Genomic DNA, 20,719 nt, shown 5'->3' on the forward strand with positions numbered 1-20,719 from the left:
TTATAATAAACTACATACACAATATATATATAGACAAACAGCAAAATTACTAAACAAAAATTTAAATTTAAAAAGCACAAAATATTAAAATAAAATGTAATTAGCAATACTATAACACTGATCTGCCTTAGGAAACATTTAGCAGATTTTTAACATTATTATTATTCACAATTATTATTATTAAAAAATACTGAAAAGCTAAAAAGTGCATGAAATAAAGAAATCATACTACTTATTTTTTTTCCTCAATAACTATTATTTCTGTTTGTTAAAAAAAAAAAAAAAGCTTTGATATTGAGGGACCTTCAAATATCTTATATCTGAAAATTTCTTAAATATCTTAACTTATATTGAGGGGCCTTCAAATTGTGTTGTTAGTATAGCCATAGTGAAACATGGTTAACATGATTTGATTTTATAATTTTCAACAGAGGGCCATTTTTTATAGCCACATGAGGGCGACATAGATGAGATCAGTAGATTCCACTATGCTCTCACTTGTTTTTCATGTCTTTCTATGCTGGGAATCGCGGACTGTGTTCTAAACCTTACCGATGTTGACTCGTCAGGCATTATAGGGACGGCGCTCATACCAGGTGCCTTAATACAAACCCGCTGTCTGCTAAGCTCTTGTTTGATATTCGCGCACACCCATTTCAAAAAGCACACATCTGACGAGGCTTCGAATGGATTGTTTAACGCCGTTGCCATGGAAACAGAATCTTTGCGCCGCGTAACTCGAACGTCATTTTGATTGACGGATGAAACACCGCCCAGGAGACGCGGTGACTCAAGTGTTCCCACAGATGTCGGCGTCGACACAGCCACAACAAAGTTGAGAGTGAGAAGACGTAGTTCATGGCCAACAGCAGCACCTGAAGACGCTTCTCCGCTTAGAAACCTCGCCATGGATGTGCTCAAATCAGCCAGAAGGGCTTTTATTCGCAGTCCCAGCCTGACCAAACAGTCCTGGAGCTCAGGCAAACACCAAAGTGAGTATGTGTGTCAACAGCGAGACTTTCGTCTCATATTGCGTTTATCTTGTTTATCAGAAGTGTTAATCATGTTTGGTAATACACTCAAAAGATGAAGTTTTCCTAATAGTTATGAAGCTTTGTTAGTTTGTGGGTAAATTTTGTTTTTTTTTTAATGGCTCTTGATTACAATTTATAAATATTCTCTGAAAAGTTGTTTAATGAAAGGCACAGATGAGTATTTAAGTTACATCTATTGATGAGATTCGCAACCTTCATAGGAAACTACATGTTTTAAGGTTCATTAGTGGATGGCTGGGTCTCAAAACCTGTTGAGCTACCTATCTAGACAGTAGTAATGCCCAAAAACGCTGTCTAGGTTTTGAGAAATGGCTTGTCACCAACACTAGCATGCTTTTCATTAGCCCTCGAAAACCCAGACATTTTATTTTAGCAAAGCACTTTTGTTTTAAGCGCGAATTTTGGGAGAGAAAAAAAGTTGCTAAATATTTCCAGGGTTGCACAGTTTCACCACTGTAATAATTCGCTATGCAAGTACATACTTTCTTGGTCCAGGAGGCTGGAATGTGGATATGTTCATCTCAGAGCTGCTCTCTGACCCTCTGTGGAGATCCTGAGATATTTCCACACCGCACTGACCTCCTGTAATATATTCTGGAAAAGCACATGCAGAGGCCCACAGAGCAGTGGCTTTGACCTTTATAAATCTTCCAGAGAGATAACTGAAATTTCAATATGTTCTGTATCTCTGAAGGCTCCTCTGACTCTCTTAAAGGGGTCATATGATGCGATTTCCAGTTTTCCTTTCTCTTTGGAGTGTTACAAGCTGTTCGTGAATAGATAAGAGGGAGAGAGAGAGGGAGAGAGAGAGGGAGAGAGAGAGGGAGAGAGAGCGAGAGAGAGAGCGAGAGAGAGAGAGAGTGGGTCACATCACAGTGGAGTCAGCTGTCTTTTAACCGTGGCTTGTGTACTGCAAACACATACCAGCTTCAACACTGTGTCTGTCCCGGTTTTAGTAGGCTGCATCCAAAATATTTAGGAATATTTAGCTGTATAGTGTGACTTGAGTGAATAAAATAAAATTTTGCCCAACAAGGCCTGCTATTGCTTTTAAAATGTAACTTTGTCTCAGATTTACACTACTGCATCGGTGCCAATAATAGCCTTGTGGGCAAGTGCACCGACATATAGCGCCGTTGTGTTATTACTCGGGCATCCCAAGTTCGAATCCTGGCTCGGACCATTCCTGATCCTGTCCCCTCTCACTCTTCCACTCCGCTTGCTGTCTGCTCTACACTATCCTAAAAAAAAAAAGATTTACACTACTGCTTTAGTTTGGTGTCGGATTAAAAAAAATAAAAGATTTTATTTGATAGAAAATACAGTAAAACAGTAATATTGCAAAAAAATATAAAAAATTTAAATGAACTGTTTTCTATGTTAGTATATTTATAAAAAAAAAAAAAAAGCTTAATTCTTTTCATGCATCAGCATCATTCATACTAGTATTCAGTGTCACATGACCCTTCAGAAGTCATTCTAATATGCTGATTTCAAGAAACATTTATTATTATTATCATCATCATTTATGTTGAAAACAGTTGTGCTGCTTAATATTTTTGTGTGACCCACAATGCATTTTTTTATTTTGAAGGAAATAGAAATGTCAAAAGAACCACATTTATTAGAAGCCTTCTGAAACATTATAAATGTTTTTACTGTCACCTTTGATCAATTTAATGCGACTATGTGGGAATAAAAGTATTAATGACCCAAACCTTTGAAATGTAGTGTATGTAGGTTGATATTTTTAAAACTTCACTTATAAATCAGTTATATAATACTAAACATGTGGGCAATTAAGGAATAAATATATTATTACTATTATTTTTTTCCTTTAATTGACCACATGTTTAGTAATTTATAAGTGATATGTTTTAAAACTGTAATTTAATTGCTTTAAACAATTGTTGCAGTTTTGCTACAGTGGGTCTTTGAGGGTTAATTGAAAAGAGACCATATGAGAAGGATGAGAAGACAACGGTTTTGTGAAATAAACATGATGCAAAGCCAGCACAGTGTGATTTTGTCTGCATCTGAAATCTGTTTCCTTCTCTTTGGCATCCATCCTGAACTAGTCTACAAGTAGGTACTTGTTTGCTGGCAGTTTCCAAGCCATTCTAAGGCACATTTGTTTCAACAAAGACTTCTTCAAAGTTGCAATGGACTCAGACTCAGAGCTTTGAAAGCAGTTGAAGTGGGCTGGCTTGGTCTTTACAAGGGCAACTTTTTGTTTTCCTTTAGTGGGATCAGAAAGTTTGCTGTGCATTTTCATTTCCCCTTTAATTCTGTCTTGACACCACAAAAGCGGCTCTGTTTGTTGGCTGAGAGCTGCTTATCTGTATGACCTGGAATACAAGAAGTCTGCAAGAACACGTTTATGATTGTGTTCAGTCATAATTCAGTCACAGTGAAGGCTAAGGCTTTGCCAAAATGGTAAAAGTTTCCAACATCAGCAAGCTACCAGTGTTTATAGGTTGTTCTCTCAATGGGTGAGTGATGAAGAATAAGACACATTTGTGTGTTTAACATTCTTTTGTTGATCTACTGACCTACTTTTAGCTGCAGTACAGACTTCAGCTCATTTCACTCCTTTTTGAGGAATCCAGACAAAGATCTTTTTTATTTGACTGGGTTGCAGTTGTTCATTTTGCCAGCTGGATTGTGTATCTTCCCTCTTTAAACCAGTGGTTTTAAAGGGGTCATATGATGCTTTTTTAAAGATCATTATTTTGTGTATTTGGTGTAACAGAATATGTTGACATGCTTTAATGTTCAAAAAACACATTATTTTTCAAATACTGTACATTATTTTTTCAAGTATTAATATTTTTATTAATATAATTATTTACAGTTACGAAAGCAAAATTAATAGGCTTATTAACTTTCAAATGGGTGGTTCAGTAATAATTCACCTTGTTATAGTTCCCTTCCTCTTGTATGTCATTTAAAAAAATTAAAAATACATTTAAAAAATCTGTTTAATGACTCTACAATGACATGTGGTGTAACAATAATATAAGTAAAAGTAAAAGCATTTTTCTTACATGTGAGTGTACACATAATATATATATATATATATATATATTTGGTTTACTGATGAAAATGTGAATTGCAACTTAATGTATTTTTAATTAATGTAAATGAAAAAAAAAAAGAAATAAGAAAATTAAAATTAGCGTCTTGTTATTGACCCAATACTAAATGCAGATATTCAAAAATGAACGCAATTGACTACATTGTGCACAGATAGCAAAATGAATCAACTTTTAAACAGGAGGTTTGATAACGATTCACCTTGTTATAGTTCATAATTACTTTCCTTCCTCTTGGAAGTATCTCATTCGGCTTTCTCCTATGATCACTTCTCATCAGAGTGATCAGAAATGTCCTTCTTGCTGCTCCAAAGTCGTGTGCCTGAACAGAGAAAGTGCATAGCTTGGCTGCATTGTAATGAAGAGAGAGTTTTTATGGTGTTTTATAGTGGTGAGATTTATCGCCCGTGCCTCTGGATCTTTGGTGTGTCGGTGGCCTGCACAATCTAAAGAGTACAGCAGTCTGATGCAGAGAGCCAGGGAGATGTACAGCAGCAGCTGTTGAGCCTTTTCCATGCAGTCCATTTGATAAAAGCATTCGATATTCACCTCTCATGTTTCATGAGGAGTTGTGTGGAAGTAGAAGCACGAGTCTAGGAGACGAGTCTAGAAGACTTACTAGGGAGACCTGGATTTTTTTTTATGAACTGTTTTATGAAGATTTGTTCACAAAGCTATAGTTTCCCCCAAAGAAATGATGATCCGTTTAGTAGTTGTTTGTAATTCACACATAAATCTCTCATATCAAGGTCCTCATTAACGTGTCGCCATCACTTGCATCATCTACGTTTATCTGCATTTGTCTCGAAGCAAAAATGACTTCCTGTTTCTGAGAGTTCTGTTTATTTTTCCGTTTTGAAAAATAAACAAAATGAATTTTTTTTTCCTCTGTATCTGGCCAAGACTGAAATAACTGCTTACCATGACCTCAGAAAAAAATCACCATTTTGCACCGTAATCATATCTGGCCCAACAGCCAGTTGAGTTTCTGATTTTGGAGCTTGAAGGCAGGCGGTGGCTTGGGTCACTCCACCCTTGGATGGTTCTTCAGGGACATGGTTAAGACAAAGTAGTGCATCCCCCCCTGTGATTAAGGGCCCTTGGGTGTGTCACTAATCAGTATGTCACTAGGGCTGTATTATTACGCCCTTTTCCATCTCTGCATGTCTGTGAATTACCCTGGTTTTATGCTGGGGTTGTAGAGCATCATCAATAATTTCAGCATGTTATTTCAGGAGCTGTGGGAAAAGTAATGATATAGACCCTGTAGCTTCCTAAAGTGATTTAAGGACACAAGAAGACACTCATCAGAATTTCAGTTTCTTTGTAATGATTTGATCATCTTTGGTATGACTGGTTTGGTTTATGCCACAATAGAGTTGTGAATTTTGCCCTTGTTGTGACATGTTTCTGTCGGCTGTGCACAAAAATCAACAATCTCTTTCTGAGACAGTGATTCACTGTTTCCTGTGATTATGATTCCTGTAAATATGTATGATTCATTGAACAAGTAGTGGTACAGTAGCTTTAATGGTTGAGCCTTTGAGAGGATTCTAGGATTCTACCAGATCAGTGGCTTGTTCAGACTAAAGTTAATGAGATACAGGAATTGCCTTTTCCTTGTGAATATGACTTAAAAATAGTGCAGTTTACATCATATTGCCCCATGAGAACTTTTGAAGCACTGTTGAATGGCAAGACCATAACAAGAAAGCTTTTTTTTTTTCCAATTTTTAGTATTTGTTTTTTATTTTTTCTTTATTTTTCTTTATTTTATAATATAACATTTAGGTGGAATATATACTTTAATGGCATATCTGGGTCATTATCATTAATTAGGATCATATAAAAAAATTAACACAATAAGGACGTACTTTGACTTAAATACCTGTTTAACAAACCATTGAGATCATATAGAAAAATGTAACACAAAAGGGTGTATATTCACTATAGCTGTTTAACACATCTGACTTAATGGAAAGATGTCTTGTCTGTTTTGGATTGGTTCCTTTGTGTTGTGATTCCCAGAATTTGTCTGTGGGGATTTTCTGAGTTTAACTGTTATAGCTCCACTGCCAAAAGCAGTCAGGTGACTGCAGGAGCCACAGGTAGTGTTACTAAAGCCAAACATGTGAGTGTCAACAGAAATAATTAGAGTGTTTATTTGTGTGCATCTTAGTTAATGGATAGCTGAAACCGCTTAATGTGCTGTAATCAGATTGGGAAATTAATGCAGATTGTGAAGGCAGAAGTGTTGGCAGTTTTCTAATCACATTTACATTTGATATAATTGACACATTCCTGGCATCAACATTACAAGTAAAAATTTGGTAACACTTTACTTGAAGGGGTGTGCATAAGACTGACATGGCACCTTCATAATCATGACATGACACATGTCATGAATATGAAGGAGGTTTTATGCATGTTTATGACAACTGTCATTAAGTGTCATTCGCGCAGTTATGTCATTTTTAATGCAAATATGACATTATTTGACCTAACCCTAACCTAACCCTACCCCTACCCTTACCCCTAACCATAGACCATAACAAAGACATCTCAAACAATGTCATCTTTGCATTAAAAATTACATAACTGAGTGAATGACACTTAATGACAGTTGTCATAAACATGCATAAAAAAACCTTCATATTCATGACGTGTCATGTCATGATTATGTAAGTGTCATGTCAGTCTTATGCACACCCCTTCAAGTAAAGTGTAACCAAAATTTTCTCAGAACTGTTAACGGAGTATTCAAAACACATGCTAATGCAATACATGTGTTAATATTCAACCTAACCAAATAATTATTTTCAAAGATGTGCAGTAGGGGTTTAAGCAAGACTTTTATATTTTCACATTATGTTTTTAGTGAAGATGAGCTGAGAAAAGACACTTCAGGATAGAAATTGGAGAAAAATGATACCAGAAACACTGCTTCAAGAAAGACATGTTTAATTTCTTGAAACCTCATCTCTTACAGCTGCTCCAGACCTTTGACTGTCTTTTTGTTTTCAGTCAGCCCTGGAAATAAGGGTGTACAGGAGCATCCAAAATGTTTTTGGCCTGGAATATTTGAGTCGTTAGAGGTTTAAGGTTGATTCCAACAAATATTTGCTCATGCAGTGTTTTTTTCTTTCAATATTTCATAACTGTTCATGACCTCTACAGCACAAGTCTTTGGTGTGCACTTTGAAGCTGTTTGTCTGTGCTGACTTGGTTTAACCCACATGTGTGAATGTTTTTGTGGCTGTTTAGTGTTGCCTCATAAACTCTTCACTATGTTCGTCTTTTCTCCCCTTGCTCCAGAGCTACCTGAGAACTGGACTGACACTAGAGAGACTCTTCTGGAGGGAATGACCTTTAACCTTCGGCATCTGGGCATGACTCTGGTGGACCAACCCAAAGGCGAGGAGCTCTCAGCCGCTGCTGTCAAGAGGATTGTTGCCACGGTGAGTTCTGTCATTTGACATATAGCTCGGATTAAGGCTGGGGCAATAACACGATAACAATAATTATTGCAATATAATTTTCCTTGATGAAACGATAACACGAGTTCGATAAATGTTCAATATAAAGTTTATGTACCAAAAGTGGAACGAAACAGTACGACTCATTTGAACTGCGCCATACAGACCGTTTATCCGCTTGGCTCAATTCAAACGGCCGCGCAGCGTGAGCTCACTAGAGCAGATGCGTTTATTCGCTGATAAATCTCGGTCATGCGAACACTAAACAGCACTGAGATCCTGTGTGAAGCGCATTAATTCAGCAAACACAAATGACTGATTTAATGAATCATTTAAACTAGTTTTACGACAGCGCTGACAAACAGAAGAAACACTGTGCACAACAATACAGATACAAATCGCCATCATTTACCATGAATTTACTGTAGTAACACTAACTGCACCATAGTATTATGTCAGAACTGTGGGATATTCATATTGAATCTTATTATATTATCAAAGTATTAAAGAAGTAATGGAATATAATTATTACAGTATTTTTTTGTGATTTAAGCTATAGTGTTTGTGCATTTTAATTTAAAGGTGACATATCATGAAAATCTGACTTTTCCAGGTTTTAAGTGCTATAATCAGGTCCCCGGTGCATCTACCAACCAAGGAAAAGTGAAGCAGGTACGAGCTGTAATGGCGCAGCTCTATTCTGGAAAAAGCTCATTTGCAATTAATGAGACAGGCCCAAAAAACAGCGTGTTTCTGCTTCCACTCAAAATAGGCATTTTCAAAATGTTATAATAAATGATCTGATGAGTATTTTGAGCTGAAACTTCACAGACACATTCTGGGGACATATTGTAAAGAGGGGCATAATATGTCTCCTTTAATGTATTTAGACTACTGTTTTTCATACAGATACTTAGAAACCATGTAGTTACATTTTATACCATGATATTGAGGTGATATGTGTAGTTTTAAGTGTGGTTATCATGATCTAAATGTATGCTACTGTGGAAGACCAGTGGTCAATTTTATAAAACTCAAACAGAATAATGAAATTTCACCATATAAAAACAGATGTTACTGTTTTCATGTTTTGAAATGATATCACTCATTAGGACATCCAGAAATTAATTAAAAATAAATTAATTTTAATATTAAGATATTTTTTAGGTATATCTTAAGATATTTATATTAAGCTATTTAAAACTGGAAAAGCGTAAAGAATTCAAATATGCGAAGTGTTTGTCATGTTCTGACCATAAAAAGTAGTTTAAACCACAATTAACGGTCTGGTTTCTACAACTTCTACAACAAGCAAAAATCAGCATTTAATCTTGAAGAAATAAAACTTGTGAAATTAACCTTACCGACTGATATGAAAAATGTTACCATGATCATTTTTTTGGCCGTATTGCCCATCCCTAACTCGGATATGAAGATATAAGAGTATACAAAGATTATATCAGTGAGACCCCTAAAACCACCATAGCAATCACATAGCAACACAATAAATCACACAGAACACCTCAGAAAACGCATAACCAATGTTTCCTCTAATTTCTTTCTTGCTGAGCAAAACTTTTCAAAACTTTTTAGGACATTTTGGCCACCTGAGCAAAAACATTCTTTATACCTGTACAGCGCACACACAAAAAAGTGTGTAACTTTTAACTTTAATGTGCTATTTATATTTGATTTGACCCTTGATGTAATTAAATGATGCACATTTTAGGTTACTTGAGAAAACATTTTTCTACTACATAGGGATGTTAGATAACTATTTTATATAATTATAGTTTGCACACCACTACACCTGTACTGTAAAAAAAATCCCGTAAAATTTACGGTAAAAAAACAGCTGCTGTGGTTGCCGGAATTATGCCGTAAAAAATACGGTAGCAGGGTTTAGGTTTTACGGTTTTAACTTAAATTTACAGTTAAATACCGTAATTTCATTGACTGATATAATGTTAATATACCAACCTATTGAAGTACTGAAATCTGTTTTGTACCTTGTAATACACTGATAACCACCAAACGCAGGTGGTGATGAGTAAGTCACATGATGAACCAAAGCCCATCACAAGCAGCTTTTAAATAATAACATATGTAGAAGGTGCACTGTGTCATTCACACAAACACTAAACACCATCATGGTAACACACATGAAACTGAAATAATGCAATAAACATTCATTTAACAACATTAGGTGTAACACACATCCCTAATATACAAAACTGATAAGAAAAAACTAAGAAACATAGTTATTTCAACAAAAAAAACATCAAATTTGAAATGTAACGCAGGGAATTCTGGGAATGTCAATTTACGGTTATTCACTGTAAATTATACAGTCTTTTTCACTTCCAAAAACGGTATACTACCGTAAAATTAATGTCCAATACAGTTTTTCACCGTATATAGTAGGGGAATTTACCGATAACCATTTAACAGGTTTTTACTGTAGCATTTTTAGTCTTTTACCATTAAATTCACGATAATTTTTTACAGTGTGTGTGACTGTAAATGTCTCAGTTTTGTTACCGTTCTGTGAGCATCATCTGCTGTTTCCACCACGTAATCAAGCCAGTCTTCTTTAAAACATGATGACGTATTATTTCACGTCATTTCATTTGCGCTGGCTCTTGTGTTGAGATTTCATCCGCAACCATTAAAGTTTTCGATTTCTACAGACTCATTTAGCGCACATCATTCTCTTTCTATGAAACCTGTAAACCGCATTCACCGGTTCTAACTCTATAGCGACACCAACTCTATAGCGGTTTGCCCGAGCATTGCAATTATTTCGCGTTTACTAGAATTCAATCAAATGGCTTTCCTAACTCATTTTGGCGTGTGCGCGGCACATTATTTCTTCTGCGTGGTCGCGACGGAAGAAGTGCGAGGCTGCACACGCGCACAGCTTAGAGGGAACATTGTCCATAACCCTTAAAGTAATTTAAGAACAGAACATCCTAGAATCAAGAACCAAGTTCTACATGGACAAGCACTACTATGAAAATCAGTAGACAACGTACAAGCAACAATATTAAAATCTTTTGTTTGTTTGTTCTTGTTCATTTGTTAGGCCAAAGCCAGTGGGAAGAAACTGCCTAAAGTGGCCCTGAAAGTGTCTCCTCAGGGAATCGTCCTGTGTGACAGTGTGTCCAACCAGCTGATCGAGAACATTTCCATATACAGGTGAACTCCACACACGTCCGGCACGACTTCTCTCACGTTCACCTGCCTGTTAAACATTCACACGCTGTGCCACTGAAACACATTAGACTATGAAAGTAATTGTCTCTGTATGCTTCCTCTTCTGAGAAGTGAGCGTGTCTGACCTACAGTGGAGATGATTTATCCTTCCATCCAGTGTTTTACCACACACACACACTCACCTCTGAGTTTCTCACTAGAGACATGTGAAATACAGCATGCTGCAGGAGACCAGCAGTAGTTCCCATAAATCTCATCTTCACAGTTGGATGTGCTTCAGCTGAGCCTACTATCCACACATACACACACACACACACGCTCACTTTCTATATTTGTTTAAAGACAAACAGCAGCCGTCAGTTCTTTAATGTGTAACAGCAGCACAAAAAACAGTCCTTGAAGATCCAGCACAGACAGCTGTGTCTGCTCCATGTCCATATCTCTGCAAAACATCATTTTTATTTACTCAAAACTGACTGCAAGTCCTTAACTCTGGTCTGTTTTGTGACCGTTTCCCCCAGGATATCATACTGCACAGCTGACAAGATGCATGACAAAGTGTTTGCTTTCATCGCCCAGAACCAGCAGAATGAGACGCTGGAGTGCCATGCATTCCTCTGTGCCAAACGGAAAGTGGTGAGTGTTTGATGCTTTCCTTATGAAAGCTGTGAATCTTCAGTCACCACAAAGACTTCTGACTGGAACAAAAGCAGTCAAACAAAGCATGAAGAAGGGGGACAGTTTTGTTCCAGAATAGCTGACTAGCTCACTTTGTGTCTGTTGAAGGACAGGCTGTTCTTCAAAGCATTCACTTCACCGTCCAAAAACATGCCTGTTTATGGCTAGATGCTGAGGGTTAAGATACAAAAGCTTTCGTAGTGAGCCGCCTACCTAGGCAACATTTAAAGGCACCATAAGTGCACTACTGAAACAAAGGCTGATCAGGAAGCTGGATGAATTCAGAGATCCGTTGTTTTGACCAAGTGTAAGACATTGCAGGTAATTTTCAGAGAACGTACTTCCAAAATGCGCTGTGACGAGCTTGGTAAAACAAGTCTGTGACTGTAAACAATTTGAGAAAATGTATGATTATAAATCTGTTTTGTTCAATACTAAAAAAGTTTTGGTACAAAAGCAGGTCAATGTAATTATTGACTGTTTATAAATGTAATAGTTTACCAAGTATTTGTGTATGCAATGTATTTTTGCTTTTTGAAATGCTGTGTTGCTAGCTTAGCAACATGCTAATGTAAAACTATTCAAATCAATTGTGAGGATAGTTGCTTTTGCGGTTATTTCAGATGTGATTTTGTAGATATAAGGCAGCTCTCAAGGTTTCACAACATAGCTTTTATGTTTTATATGATATATTATATATGATATACTATCTATATAGATAGATAGAAAAAGTAAATGAAGACGAAGAAAAAAACAACACTTGGTACAAAGTTTTTATATGTATATATTTATTTCTATCTATATATTATAGAGAGAGAGAGGCAGATCTAGTTATTTTATTATAGCTTTGTGTGAAATTCAGGCTACTTCTGTGTCTTTTGGTTTGATTTGTTTAGATATGTTATTTGGTCTAAAAAGTTTGCAAACCACTGATGACTGATGTTGAAATGCCTTAAAAATATGCATACATGTTGTATGTGTATGTTGTTCTTGTGTGTATAATGCACAGATACTACAGTCCTCCTCCATCCTGTCTTAATGACTCGATCTTGTCTTGTCTCGTTGTGTTTTCTCAGGCCCAGGCGGTCACACTCACGGTGGCTCAGGCCTTCAGAGTGGCCTTCGAGTTCTGGCAGGTTGCCAAAGAAGGTACAGAGCATTATATATCTCCACAGAACAGTGTGGAGGTCGTATATAACTGCAGAGGATCATATGCCACAAGTGAAAAATAATTGGTCACTTTGTTTTGAAGAATATGCTCTCCTGATGGGGTCTTTGAGGGTATTGATTGTCGTGATTGATTATGACAGTCGGGCCATTGCTCTGTTGCCTTTTCATGTTATAGAAAAGATGGACACACAAAATGATTAGATTTTTAGATTTGGTAAACAGAAGCCAGTTAATGCATCACAAAGAAATTCCTTGTATATCTTCAACTTTACAGACAAATTTTCTAAAATGATGTGACCAGAATACAACATAATATTAATACTTAAAGGAATGAAACATTTCAAAAATTAACATTTACTCACCAAGTGAATGGGTGCCATCAGAATGAGAGTCCAAACAGCTGATAAAAAGATCACAATAATCCACACGACTCCAGTCCATCAGTTAACGTCTTGGTGAAGTGAAAAGCTGTATGTGTTTGTAAGAAATAAATAGAATATTACAATGTTTTTAACCTTAAACGGTTGCTTCTGTCTAAAATATGAGTCATCTCATCTGAATCAGGCGAGAAATATGCACAGATCAAGTGAAAACAGGTTATGGACATTATGGGCTCGTATTTTTAAAGTTAAAATGCCCGAATGATGGATTTCTTACAAACACACAGCTTTTCACTTCACAAGACAGTAATTGATTGACTGGAGTTGTGTGGATTACTTGTAGATTATCGTGATGTTTTTATCAGCTTTTTGAACTCTCATTCTGAGCAACTGATGTTTTCACTTTGGGATAAACTTTTTGATTAGTGTTCAGTGAAATGTAAGTATATATTTCTGTTTTATTTTATGGTACAGCATGAATTTAATTCATGTGTTGCTCTACTTTCAGAGAGAGAGAACCCTGAGAAATGGGATTCAGCTGGAGAGACGTCCAACAGTTCACAGTCAGAGAGATCGGTCAGCCTGAACAGCCTTAAAGTAGGAGGTACAAACTAGGGTTGTATCGATAGTTGACGATAGTATCGTGTATTGACGATAGACAGAGATATCGCCTGTGGCTGATGCCTGTGACGATAGCAAGACGATTATTATTATTATCAGGCTAGTAATATTATCTAATTAATATTAGGGCTTATTTGTTGCATTATATTTATTTTTCCGCGTTTTTACAGTATTGCGCGTTTTAACCAATCACACACGATTATGCTGAGCTTATGAATGCAATGGCCAATCAGAGGCGTTCAGATGAAACAGCGGAGTTCCGTTGTTCAGTGCGCGCTGGCTGAATTCTGACTCGTGAATTCTCTCATAAACAACAAAGTGCAGATCTACGTGCGATGTAAGTATAAGAGATTTATTCATACAGTGTATATTCACTGATTTTAACGGGAGTGTTTTCAAAGTGCATAACGCACTAGACTGAGCTTGTGATGATGTTCTTTGGTAATGTAATGTTCTTTGCTCGTTTTCTGTAGCTGCTTATTGAATAACTGAGGAAATGTAAGCATTATAATTAGTAACTTACGATGTTTCTATTCATTTGTTATGTTAAATACAAATTCGGTCATATTAAAAACATTAGGCTGCTTTTATCCTTACGCTAGAGTTGGTTCACTTTCTCGCAATGAAACTAAGTAAATAATGAAATAAATTAGCACGATAATATCGTGTATCGGCGATCTCACAGGCTGACGATAGGACGATATGAAAATTGAGCATATCGCCCAACACTAGTACAAACTTCTTAAACTTGCTGTGCCTTCTATTCTATTCTGTGTGTGTGTGTGTGTGTGTGTGTGTGTGTGTGTGTGTGTGTGATCTATCCCTTTAGCACTTTGATACTAATGTGCTATGTATCTATTCTAGCAGTAGCTACAGAGAACCTGTTGGACATTGATGATTACTCATCTGCTGTGGAAAATGTGGACAATCCTCCCGAACCCAACAACAACAGCACCACCCAATGGGTAAGATCTTGTCCTTGAAAACCGGCTTTTCTCTTAAATGAGACTCTCAGGGAGGATTCTACACAAGTGACTGCTGGCCATTAACTTTGCTCGTCTTGTTACAATTCGACTACCATTTTGTTCCACTTTCAGGAGATGGATGATGGTCTGGAAGAGGCTTTTTCAAGGTATGAGGCACCCAAAGCTGTTCTTATCTCCTCTCACAAGCTTCTGTCTCATCTAAATCTCCTTTCTATCTCTCTTCAATGAGGGGCAGGAAGGGCTAATCCTTGAGAAGTGAGCTGCATGTAAAAAAAACTCTCGCACATCAAGACGATCTCAAATTACATACAGTCTTTCTGTGTTTGTTCTCAAAGATTGTTGGAACCGTTTGAAATATTTCTTTTAGTTTGCTCCGCATACTTCTTGGCCATCATCCGGAGCAATTGAGCAAAGGCACTTTTCCCATACCGAGGTCTCATGAGACAGATTTTCTGATTTTATTTGTTTATTTTCCACAGAACCAAGCTAGAGCTTTACATAACAGTAGTTTGGCAGGGTATAATTCGCCCTGCAAATATAGAGTTGGCCTTCAATTCAAAGATGACAACCCTTTCCTGAATATTTGTGCTCTATGAGTACAAATGCTTACAATTTTGATTAAATCCACCAAACAAGCTGAACGTGGAATGCTTGGAAATGTTTCCTCAGCAAGATTCTTATCTATTTATTACAATTTTTTCTTTATTGTCAACTGCTGTTTTTGTCTGCTTTTTGTCAGACTTATAATGGTTGCAATGAATAATTGATACTGTAAATAAGAAAATAAAATAATGTGTATAATAATAATAATAATTATTATTATTATTAATGAAAAAAACTGTAGAACTGAGCAAATTAATTACAATAAGAAAATGAGATTGCTTAAATGCAGTTGGTTACTTATTTAGTCATTCATTACTTAATATATGTTTATATAAGTCTTGCATCAGAGGAACCATGTGTTGACTGAAGAAATATTTATCAGATTAATTGATGGTGGGAGCAGCCTTATTGAGCAGCAACATCTTCATCTGGGCTGAAGCAGCTAATACCGCATTTAACCTTTCATGCCTAATGGAAGATTAATATCAAAAACTGGCTGTTTCATGCATTATCACTTGTTTTAAATAGAACTGTTTCTTAAAGGGGTACAGAGAAGCATCCTGCGGCCCTTGATTGTTGTGCTCTCTCTTTGTTCCTAGCTGCAGTTTGGATAGCTATGAGTACTCTCCAGGTAACAAGTACAGGTCCAGTCCTGTACCAATCCAACCGGAGCTCAACTTACACCCGCTCCATACCCAAATCTGTGTTCCGTTTATATGCTGTCTGTCAATCTGTAACATCATTCCCCTCCCCTGGTGTCTTCCAGAACCCTGCCAACTTTCACTGATCAACCCAACCAAATTAGCATCCTGGGCTGGTAGTGACCCAACACACAGATCTAATTGTGAATTTGATGGCAGGGTTCTGCAATGATCCATATTTAAATACAATGTGGTTTGTTTACAATATCCCATCATTCTCAGTCTAGCCAGTTTGTATGTTATTTGTGTTTTCATCCTGTTTTTGTTTTTTATCCCTGAACATAACACCTAGTTAAAAGTGTAATACAATTACATTGATGTACTGCATGCCTTCTAACCTTACAAATAAAACCATACCAGTTGTTAGCATATTAGCTACCAACCAAATGTGGCCTTTCAAGGAATAGTTCACCCAAAAAATGAAAATTTGTTGAAAATGTACTCACCCTCAGGCCATCCAAGATGTAGAGGAGTTTGTTTCTTCATCAAAACAGATCTGTAGAAATTAAGCATTACATCACTTGCTCACCAGTGGATCCTCTGCAGTGAATGGGTGCCGTCAGAATGAGAGTCCAAACAGCTAAATAATAATCCACACAACTCCAGTCCAACTATTAACGTCTTGTGAAGTCAACAGCTATGTGTTTGAAATAAATCCATCAAGATGTTTGTAACTTTAAACAAGTTCTCTATCCATAATATTGCTGTCCATAATTGAAAAAATATACATACAATAATTGATGGACTGGAGTGGTCTGGATTACTTGTGAATTAGTGTGATGTTTTTATCAGCTCTTTGGACTCTCATTCTGACGGCACCCATTCACTGCAGAGGATCCACTGGTGAGCAAGTGATGCAATGCTAGATTTCTCCAAATCTGTTCTGATTAAGAAACAGACTCATCTTAGAAAGCCTGAAGGTGAGTAAATTTTCTGGAAATTTACATTTTTTGGGTGAAATATTCATTTAATGAAACCTTTAGACCCATATGGGCAATTCCAGCTTTACAAATGTGACGAAATCAGAGGATTTATACTTAATTTATACTTATTTACCCAATTATATGTTAATCAAACCTGTACATCTGCATCACTGAAGAGTTTCAGCTTTTTCAGTTGGCATTCTTCTGTCTCTTTCCCCGTAGACTCGCTGAGTCTCGTACTAACCCCCAGGTCCTGGACATTGGGGTGAGGCCTCAGGACTGGAACTCTGAGACCGATTGGGACAAGACCAATGGAAACGCACCAAAATGAGCTCTTCAGTCTCTGAGCACAGATAAGTTTGTGGGAGGAAGTAGATCCAGGAACCTCATGCAGGAGTCTTCTGCCAGTCGAGAGGGCGGCACACTGGTCCTTCTCGTCCCGATCATCTGGTCCATTACACCAAAGCACTAGCAGATGAGTCTATTTTTGCAAAAAAGCTACTATACCCGAGTTTACATGCTTTATTTTTATCAATCAAATTGTATACAGAATAATGTATGTAGATACCAGAGTCAGTGTTGTTTCATGCATGTTTATCATATGAAATGTAACATTGTGTATATTCAGGTGCACTGTGTGGAGTTACTTTAAGGTCTAACGCTGTAGTTTGCTGCTGCTTTGAGATTCATTTATCACCACAATGCTCTTCATTAACGATAACATGGAAATCAGCGTTGAATTGACAGTACAGCTTATCTTTAGTGTCTTGTGAGGCTTGTGAATCATATTTTGGTATTTACATGTTATTTTTTTATTTAATCCAGACTGTATGATTGTTATAACACCCAAAGGGGCCATTTAATATTTCTCTAAAAATATCTAATAAACGTGTTAAAATTATCTAAGAATTTAGCCCATTATTATTTATTTTTTTTATTTGTGTTTTATGTGTAGTTCATTATATGGTATTGCATGATCTTATTAGTATTACTAGTATTATTATTACCTTGATATTTCATTATCTGTTATATATGTTAAATATCTTTTGAACTATTTGTCCTATGTAGGGTTGTTGGGATTCTGGAGAATATATCTCTGGCAGATATTATTACATTACATTATTTAGCTTTAATAACTTAATTATTCATGCATATTTGTCCTTTTCAAAATTAATTTCTCACATTGCTAGTGCTACACCATCCATTTAATTCAATCAAAAAGGTGCTAAAAATGTAATTAAATGTAATATTAAATGTTAAATATTTTTTAAATAAAATCTGTGTATATCCTATAACTATATTATTTATCTTATAACAGACCAAATTGTTTTGATTATTATTTTTTCTAACTGTTTTTAGTCACCAGGAGAGGGCAGCATTGCCTTCTAAATTTCTCTGGCTCTTCATCTCCATTTTAGTTTTTGTGTGAAACAGTGTTTTTGTGCATGAGGTGGATTTCTTTCACTTTTTCTAAATTCGTCCCAGATGACACAAAATGCACTTGACACATGTAGAGCAGCTGCAGCAGAGTCTATTTGAAATGGCACAGGAGAGTTATTGTGGCCATGGATGGCGATATATATTGGCAAGAGCACCCTATACTTTGCCTGAAAACCTCAGACCTGTAAATCAAATACCAAGCAGGTCTTATTGAGAGCTCACTGGATATCAATGCAGATTCTATAATGGTGTTTTCCTGTAACCCAAAGACAGCTTTCCTTAAAGGGATAGTTCACCCAAAAATGAAAGTTCTGTCATTAATTACTCGCCCACATGTTGTTCCAAACCTGTAAGACCTCCGTTCATCTTCAGGACACAAATTAAGATATTTTTGATGAAATTCGAGAGCTTTCTGACCCTGCATAGACAGCAACGCAACTGACATGTTCAAGGCCCAGAAACGTTGTAAGGACATCGTTAAAATAGTCCATGTGACATCAGTGCTTCAACCGTAATTTTATGAAGCTACGAGAATACTTTTTGCACGCAAAGAAAACAAAAATAACGACTTTATTCAACAATTTCTTCTCTTCCGTGTCAGTTTTCAACGCACATTCATGGACTATTTTAATGATGTCCTTACAACCTTTCTGGGCCTTGTACATGTCAGTTGTGTTGCTGTCTATGCAGGGTCAGAAAGCTCTCGGATTTCATCAAAAATATCTTCATTTGTGTTCTGAAGATGAACGAAGGTCTTCTGGGTTTTGAACGACATGAGGGTGAATAATTGCTAACAGGATTTTTCATTCATTTTTGGGTGAACTATCCCTTTAAGTACATGTGATTTTGTTTGTCAACATGGACTAACTTGACCTTTGTGTTCCTATAAAAAATGGACACGTTTTTCCTGTACCTTTTGCCTCAGCTTATAGAATGGAACCCAAGCGGTTGACTTGCGTGTGGTTGTGTGTGTACATGTGTGGAGTCAGGTGTGCATGTGGGTTGAAGCGTGTGACGCAAAGTGCTCAAGAGAATCCTTGACGCACCAATACACGCACACGCACTCAAACAAAAACGTGTCTAAAAACGTGTGGGAGGCTCAGAGCTTCAGAAATGTTCTCCCCTCACACAATCCATATCCTCTCGCCTGAGGACTTTCCCTCAAACTTCATTGGCATTCGTTCTGTAACGTACCCCTCCAAATTGTGTGAAATGTTCAAGTCATATTTCCTTTTCTGTCTGTCGTCTATATATAGGTGAATTGTGGGTGAAATGCCATCGATTTCACCAAGGTCTCTAGTTCAGAACGGATGAAGCTTACGCTTTACAGCCAGTAAAAATAGATTAAACCTAAAGGGCAGAAAGTCCGGAGCGCACAGGCATCTGTATTCACAGGGCCACTGTCTGTGAATGGCTGATGGGATTTTGCTTGCACTTTAAACACACCAAGGTTGAACAAGATGGATGGGTTTGATCACAGAGAGTCGGTCGAGAATCTGCAGCCCATTACTTTTTTCTTTATTTTTTACCTTAGAAGCCATCTTCTATAATTCACTGCTCGGCTGCTGAGTAATTTTGATATAACAGCCATCCTTTGTGTACGTTTGACCCAGATGAATAGCTCCGATCTGAAAAGTTCCAGCTGAAGGTCTTTAATTTTATGCCGGATGTGGGATATTTCGTACCGTTCAGCTAGTGCTATATTATACGGAGTGCATAGCAGATTTGTTTAAATTACCATAAAACATTTTTTAAACAGTCGGTGAAGTGTTATTTCTTCATTAGTCAGTGATGGCTTAAATACAGCCTGTCAACTTCTTTTTTTTTTTTTACTGAAGAAACAGCTTGGAGGAAGTCCATAATTAAACCATCATGATTTGATGAGACAGACAGTGTTTTACTGGTATTGTAACCACAAACAAAATGCACAATGTGGTTACACAAAGGATTTGGATGCTTAATTTATGAATGTCAGTGCATTAGATACAAAATATCAAACCGAGTGGCATACACTCACTAAAAATGACCCAGTTATACGGAACAGTTGATTAAAAGTAGTTACGAAAATGATAAAAGTGATTTTGTGTCATCTAATGCAGAGATATCCGTACATTAGAGTAATTACAGTCCATTGTTCTGGAAGAGTATGTTCACTTATAGTCTATTTCTGATGAAGTGACCGTGTAAGTGCTGGTTTGATGCCAGCTAACTGAACATTTGCTGTGCTGTCTCTGGAAATCTTATGAGTCTTGTACATCTATTTTTATCTTTGTTAAAGGTACGCATTCGGTTTTCTGAGATGTATCCCACGCTGTTGCAAATTCTGCTGATTTGGCAATTAGACCGTGTTCTTTAGCTGATTAACATTATCACAA

General features: G+C 36.8%; 2 protein-coding genes across 4 annotated transcripts in view; one reads left to right on the forward strand and one right to left on the reverse strand.

Annotated features, from left to right (window-relative positions):
- Positions 1 to 528: 528 nt before the first annotated feature.
- On the forward strand, positions 529 to 17,805 carry ldlrap1a (low density lipoprotein receptor adaptor protein 1a). Of its 3 annotated transcripts, XM_016484220.1 has the most exons (10): positions 529 to 992; positions 7,466 to 7,608; positions 10,712 to 10,824; positions 11,364 to 11,478; positions 12,597 to 12,669; positions 13,579 to 13,674; positions 14,556 to 14,656; positions 14,789 to 14,823; positions 15,880 to 15,911; positions 17,127 to 17,805. In XM_016484220.1, the coding sequence occupies exons 1-10, from the start codon at positions 908 to 910 to the stop codon at positions 17,171 to 17,173; spliced, it is 840 nt and encodes a 279-aa protein (XP_016339706.1). In that variant the 5' UTR covers positions 529 to 907; the 3' UTR covers positions 17,174 to 17,805. The 3 variants fall into 3 exon arrangements, with proteins under 3 accessions (XP_016339706.1, XP_016339705.1, XP_016339704.1); XM_016484219.1 differs by lacking the exon at positions 15,880 to 15,911 and having other exon boundaries at positions 532 to 992; positions 14,559 to 14,656; XM_016484218.1 differs by lacking the exon at positions 15,880 to 15,911 and having other exon boundaries at positions 533 to 992.
- LOC107687074 (fibronectin type III domain-containing protein 5) overlaps positions 12,680 to 20,719 on the reverse strand; it is a 42,716-nt gene continuing 34,676 nt past the window's right edge. The window contains exon 5 of the mRNA XM_016484223.1: positions 12,680 to 12,850. Coding sequence (XP_016339709.1) covers positions 12,822 to 12,850 — 29 coding nt within the window. The 3' untranslated portion in view covers positions 12,680 to 12,821. The remainder of the gene's footprint in view (positions 12,851 to 20,719) is intronic.

Source organism: Sinocyclocheilus anshuiensis, unplaced genomic scaffold (assembly GCF_001515605.1).
Source record: "Sinocyclocheilus anshuiensis isolate Anshui unplaced genomic scaffold, SAMN03320099.WGS_v1.1 scaffold1251, whole genome shotgun sequence".
NCBI lineage: Eukaryota > Metazoa > Chordata > Actinopteri > Cypriniformes > Cyprinidae > Sinocyclocheilus > Sinocyclocheilus anshuiensis.